The 6285-nt window shown below is 53.0% G+C and overlaps 1 protein-coding gene across 1 annotated transcript; it reads right to left on the bottom strand.

The window, feature by feature from the left end:
• Positions 1-1507: 1507 nt before the first annotated feature.
• LOC116459135 (immunoglobulin iota chain) lies at positions 1508-2389 on the bottom strand. The gene is made up of 2 exons (XM_032139415.2): positions 2161-2389; positions 1508-2074 (listed from the first exon to the last, which is right to left on the bottom strand). The coding sequence occupies exons 1-2, from the start codon at positions 2303-2305 to the stop codon at positions 1686-1688; spliced, it is 534 nt and encodes a 177-aa protein (XP_031995306.2). The 5' UTR covers positions 2306-2389; the 3' UTR covers positions 1508-1685.
• Positions 2390-6285: the final 3896 nt, after the last annotated feature.

The following is a 6285-nucleotide window of genomic DNA, read 5'->3' as shown; positions in this document are numbered from 1 at the left end:
CACATGGAAGGCTGATATTGACATGTGTCCACCTCTCTGGGGAGATGCCTCAGGATCTTTTTAGCTGGAGTGAATGCACATTCCCAGGCAAGTTGGGGTTACAAGGGAGATGGTTTGCCCGGTACCTCTCTGAGTGTGAGGCATGTCTACAGGTTGTGTGGACACCCAATATAGAGAGTCCCTCTCTGCAAGGCACACTCAGACCCACCACCCACGGGCTCAGGGGGCCCTGCTGTGGGCCAGGGCTGCGGGGAGCTCCTCATTGCTACTTCACCCAGACAGTCCAACATAGTCTCAGTGAGACCACGTCCTTCATGCCTCTAGGTATCTCCGTGGGCCCAGAGGCTCCTGCCTGGGGTCACAGGCAGGATAAGTTGAGGGGGGACTCTGATTATCCCACCAAGCATGGCTTGCTTAGAACCTGGAGGCAGGAGCTGGAGTGCTCCCAAGCAGGGCTCAGCAAACTACAGCCTGAGCGCCATACCCAGCCCAGCGTAGCCCCATCTGTTTATGTAAATACAGCTTTATAAGAACACAGCCATGCCTCTTTGTTGACATGTTGTCTGTGGCTGCTTTCTTGCCACACGGACAGAATTGAACAGTTGTGACAGAGATCACATAGCCCACAAAGCCAAAAATATTTACCGTCTGGCTCTTTATAGAAAATGGGCTGGGTGCAGTGGTTCATGCCTCTAATCCCAGCACTTTGGGAGGCCCAAGCAGGGGGATCACTTGAGCTCAGGAGTTTGAGATCAGCTTGAGCAACATAGTGAGACATTCATCTCTCCAAAAATAAAACTAAATAAATAGCTAAGCATGGTGATGCACACCTGTAGTCTCAGTTCTCAGGAGGCTGAGACAGGAGAATCACTTGAGCCTGGGAGTTTGAAGCTGCTGTGAGCTGCACTCCAGCCTGGACCACAGAGCAAGACTGTCTCTAAAAAAAGGAAAAAAAGAACATGTTTGCTGACACCTGCCACTCTCTTGTACAAATAAGTAAATGCATTTACTTGCTCATCTAGACCGGTGGTTCACAATCAGTGTGAGTTTACCACCTGGGGACATTTGGCAATGTCTGGAGACATTTTTGTTTGTCACAACTGGGAAGGGGCATCTGGTGGGTAGAGGCCACAGATACCACTCACCATTTGACAATCCGCAGGACAGCCCCACAACCAAGAACTGTCCAGCCCAAAACGTCGATAGGACCGAGGTGGAGAACCCGCTCTAGGCCTATCACCTGGCTCCTGTTCTCCCTGGAGGCCCAGACCAGGTGCTTTCTAAGCTTGTTTGCCCTGTAACCGCTGGGCAGAATCAGATGACACCAGAGGGTCCCGTCCTGGGCAGGGATGCCCCTCCAGGGTGCTTTAGTCAACCTCTTGCCTCCCATGGCCCACAAAAGTAGGGACTCAGGTGAGCGCTCACCACAGTGATCTGCCAGTCTCCCGGGGCCCTGTGTCTTTGCCCAAGGCTAGTACTATGAGATCGCACAACAGTCAGACCAAACTCAGCAAAAAGTGACAAGCAGCTTTAATTCCCTAATGCAGTCTCCAATGGGGATTTACAGCAACACCGCAGGACCAGGAGATGCTGAGTGGCTCAGCCTCCTCGGCGCTTCGGGCCGTGGCTCCACCCTCTTCCACGACAGCCTCTCCAAGGGGATACATGCCCCTGCTGTCTTCAGTTCAAGGGACACGTGTCCCGGCTGCAGTGGGTTCCATTTCTTCCTCCCACTCCCTCTCCCTCTCCTTCTCCAAGCTGCGGGCCCCCATAGCACAGTAATACATAGCCTCGTCCTCAGGCTGCAGCTCAGAGATGCTCAAATACCACCTGTTCCTGGCCACATCTTTGGATCCAGAGAAGCGAGGAGGGACCTGGGGGTCCTGGCTCTTGTCTGACTGTGAGAAGTATCTCAGCAGGAACCTCGGAGGGTGGCCCGGCTTCTGCTGGTACCAGTAGACGCTGTACACACCGATGTCATGGTCGTTCCTCAGGGTGCAGGTGAGGCGGATTGTGGTTCCAAGGGCCGAGGACATGGCCGGCGGCTGATGCAGCACTGGCTGAGGACCACAACCTGGCGACACAGAAGCATGTGGGCCGTGGGGACAGGGCAGGACGAAGGAAGGGGCAGGGGTCTTTGGGCTCTGGCGGTTCCCTCACCTGTGCAGTAGACAAGCAGCATGAGCAGGACAGGAGCCCAGGACATGGTGCAGACGGGCAGAGCTCTGACTCCTGTGGCCACGGTGCCTGAGGTCCCCAAGGGCTGGCCCAGCATCCTCCTCCCTGCTCTGAGAGGTGGAGCCATGGCACACCCCACTGCTGGCCACTACCATCCCAGACTTTCTTGGGTTTGCAGCGTCAGTTACCGGAACAGCGTGGGGGCAGCATTTGTGGCTCTGATCTTGCCATGTGGAAGCATTCAGGGAGGAAGCACCTGCTGCAGACTCTGGGGCCAGTGCCCTGGAGGCCTTTGGGTTAGGGTCCCTCAGGAGTCGTGACCTCAACTTCCCCCTGAGGAAGCCGCACCCCAGATAAATAAATTTTCCGTCCACATTTAAATGCTTGGTGAACCAGGAAGGGAGGACACATCCTCGGGGGGCGAATACACCTGCTTTGTACAGCAGAAGACATTGGGGGCCCAGAGCGGGTTGGGATGTTCTGCCCCTTCCATGCTCCAGCACTGCCTTCAGCCCATGCTCCTCTCCCTCCTAGAACCAAGCAGAGTGACTCAGGCTTGGGAAGGAAGCACCAGGGCTTGGCGCCTTCCCCACCCCTGTTGTGGCTCACCGAGCAGGCGCAGTTTGGTGCTGATAGACTGAATTGCATCCCCCAAATCCATAGGTTGAAGCCCTAACCCCCAGTGTGCCTGTATTTGGAGATCAGGCCTTTAAGGAGATAATGAAGGTTAGATGAGGTCATAGAGGTGGGGCCCTGGTCAGTACAACTTGTGTCCTTATAAAAAGGGGAAATTTGGAGGCCAGATGTGGTGTCTCATACCTATAATCCCAGCACTTTGGGAGGCCAAGGTGGGAGGATCACTTGAGCTTAGGAGTTGGAGTCTAGCCTGAGCAACATGGCAAAACCCCATCTCTACAAAAAAAAATTTTTTAATTAGCTGGTCATGGTGGCCAGGCACCTGCAGTCCCAACTACTTAGGAGGCTGAGGTGGGAAAATCACTTGAGCCTGGGAGGTTGAGGCTGCAGCAAGCCAAGATCTCACCACTGCCCTCCAGCCTGGCCAACAGAGGGAGACCCTGCCTCGAAAAAATAAATGAGAATAAAAATAATAAATTAAATGTATGTTTGCATACTACCTGCAAGATTTAAAAAAAAAAAAATTAAGGGGAAATTTGGACTTATCTCTGATCCCACATGCTCACCTTCCCTCAAAAAGCTGGAGTGTCTCCTCCCCTGGAACCTGTGCAGGCCTGTGATCAAGGCTGAAGTGGCCCTGGGTGCGCAAGGTGGCGCTGAGCAGCTGGGTGTGCCCTGGGACTGTTTACTCGCAAACACTTTGATAGAGCAACCACCCCTGAGGCTCAGATGAGCCCCTGCTCGGTGTCAAGCTGCACCACATCCATTCTGTGCCTGGTGAGGTGCAGACTGCACCAGTTTCAGCCCGCTGGGCCGACTCTGGGAGGCCCACCCTTCTTCCCACTGCCTCTCTGGCCAACAGCTCCACTGCCCAGGTGAGGGCTGGGGAGGGCCTCTGCAGACACAGGATGTCTTGACCACTCTGTCCAGTAATGGCTGCAACCACATCTATGACTTGTTGCTCCTCCCTCCTCTGCACAGGCTGGTGGGCATTGGGGAACTAACCAGTGAATGCTAATTCCTGGAGAGGAGAAAGGAAGCTTTGTTCACTCATTCATTCATTTCTTCCCTCATCCAGTAGCTCATTCATGTGTTGTGCATATATTTGTGAAAGAGAAATATACCTCCCAGATCCCTCCCAGAGCACCAGTTCTTGGGAATCAGGACAGGAGAAGGTCCCACCTGTGGGCACCAGCACTACTGCAGCCCCTGAACCAGCCCTACCACTGACACTGTCAGCTTTTTGATCCTTTTAAGCTCAGAGAGGATAGGTGTTTCTACTTGCTCTTACAGTTATGTTTAGAGAGCAAATAAGCCCAGCCCTCAACCGTACAGACACTCTGGTCCCAACTTTGTTTCACAGGCTTCGCTGCCCCAGGACCTTTGCACCACTCACAGAGCAAGATTGTATCCAGTGGTGACTGTGGGTGCTGGGGAATGGTTGGGCCTTCCAGACCCTGCTGGAGATGGTCTCAGACCCCTGGAGCATCTAGAGTTAGATGCAGGTCACGCACTCTGAACTCTGCATTCTCCTGGCCCTGGGCCGCTGTTCCCACCTCTGTCCCCTCAGCCTTGTCCTCAACCCACCGACACCTGGACTCAAGGATCATCTGCAGGGCACAGCAGTTTGATGGGGTTGAAGAACACCATGTATTCAGTCCTTTCTGGCTGCACTCAACTCTTTTTAGGTAATTCTAGACCAAGAGAAGGTTGGTGAGCTCTGTGACAGACCTCAAGGTCCATAAGGGTCTCAGGGGAGACAGGAGCCATTCAGTGCTACTGCCTGGTTTGTAGATTTTTTTTTTTTATAGACAAGGTTTCACTCTGTTGCCCAGGCTGGAGTGTAGCGGTGCAGTCACAGCTCATTGCAGCCTCGAACTCCTGGGCTCAAACAATTCTCCTGTCCCAGCCTCCCAAGTAGCTGGGACTACAAGCACGTGCCACCACACCCAGCTAATTTTTTTTTTTTTGCTTTTTGTGGAGACAGGGTCTTGCCATGTTGCCAAGGCTGATCTCAAATTCCTGCATTCAAGAGATCCTCCTGCCTCAGCTTCCTAAAATGCTGGGATTACAGGTGTGAGCTACCCATCGCACACCCGGCTGAATAGATATTTTAAACTGTTTCAGTGATCCACTGCTACATGGCAAATCACCCGTAATGTAGTCGTTTAAAACAAGACTTGATTAGTTCCCCAGTTCTGTGGGCTGCCTGGGTGGTCCTTCTGGTTCCACCTGCAATCATGCATGTGGTTATGGTCATTGATGGCTGGACCAGCTGCGCTGGAGGCCTGTCCAAGATTGCACCTCATTCTCCTGCACATGGCTCTGATCTTAGCAAGCCCCCGCTCTCAGTGGTCTAGTGGTCCCTCTGGTCACCCATTCTTTCCATCTCCTTTCCTCCTCCCTCATGTCAGAATCCCCCAGTCCCCGTCTCCCTCATTTCACATCTGAAGGCATGCTTACCTAGTGCCTTTCCACCCCTCTGCTCTCACATGGTGCTAAGCCAGGCTGGCACCAGGCTCCTTGTCACCACAGGACCTTTGCCCATGATCCCAATGCCAGGATGAATTCCGATCCCTCAGAACTAACCTCCTTCCTCCAGGTGCTCACTTCAGAGTCCCTTCCTGGGCAGCCTCCTCCGACTTCCCCAGGTGAGTAGGCCTGCCCTGCTCGTCCTCTCTCATGGACTATGCTGCGTTTTGGTTTTGGCTTGGTTTTTTGTTTGTTTGTGTGTTTGTTTGTTTTGTTTGTCTGTTTTTTGGGACGGAGTCTTGCTCTGTCGCCCAGGCTGGAGTGCAGTGGCACGATCTCGGCTCACTGCAAGCTCCACCTCCCAAATTCACACCATTCTCCTGCTTCAGCCTCCCGAGTAGCTGGGACTACAGGTGACTGCCACCACGCCCGGCTAAATTTTTTTGTATTTTTAGTAGAGACGGGGTTTCACTGTGTTAGCCAGGATGGTCTCGATCTCCTGACCTCGTGATCCACCCACCTCGGCCTCCCAAAGTGCTGGGATTACAGGCGTGAGCCACAGCGCCCGACCTTTTTTTTTTTTTTTTTTAAAGCAGAGTCTCTGCTGCCCAGGCAGGACTGCAGTGGTATAATCATAGCTCACTGCAGGCTTGAACCCCCTGGCCTCAAGCAGTCCTCCTGCCTTGGCCTCCCAAAGTGTTGGGATTACAGACATAAGCCATCACGCCTGGCCTAACACTTGTTTTTGCCAGGGCATTTATCACGGGTTTTAACTGCACCTGTGCTTGTTTCTTCTCCTGTCCACAATCTCTATGAGATTGTTTCTGCTTAGTTCATCACTGAAAGTTCAACCTTTAGCTAATCTTTTTGGTTTGTTTTTTTGAGATAGTCTCACTCTGTCACCCAGGCTGGAGGGAAGTGGCACCATTTCGGCTCACTGCAACCTCTGCCTTCTAGGTTCAAGTGATTCTTGTGCCTCAGCCTCCCAAGTAGCTGGGA

This window comes from Hylobates moloch, unplaced genomic scaffold (assembly GCF_009828535.3).
Source record: "Hylobates moloch isolate HMO894 unplaced genomic scaffold, HMol_V3 SCAFFOLD_19, whole genome shotgun sequence".
NCBI lineage: Eukaryota > Metazoa > Chordata > Mammalia > Primates > Hylobatidae > Hylobates > Hylobates moloch.
This window is presented reverse-complemented; position numbering and strand designations above follow the sequence as displayed.

Coding starts and splice junctions, on each gene's coding strand:
- LOC116459135 (XM_032139415.2), bottom strand. CDS start 2,305: ATGGCTCCACCTCTCAGAGCAGGGAGGAGGATGCTGGGCCAGCCCTTG. Junction 2,075..2,160: donor GCTGCTTGTCTACTGCACAG/GTGAGGGAACCG, acceptor CTGTGTCGCCAG/GTTGTGGTCCTCAGCCAGTG.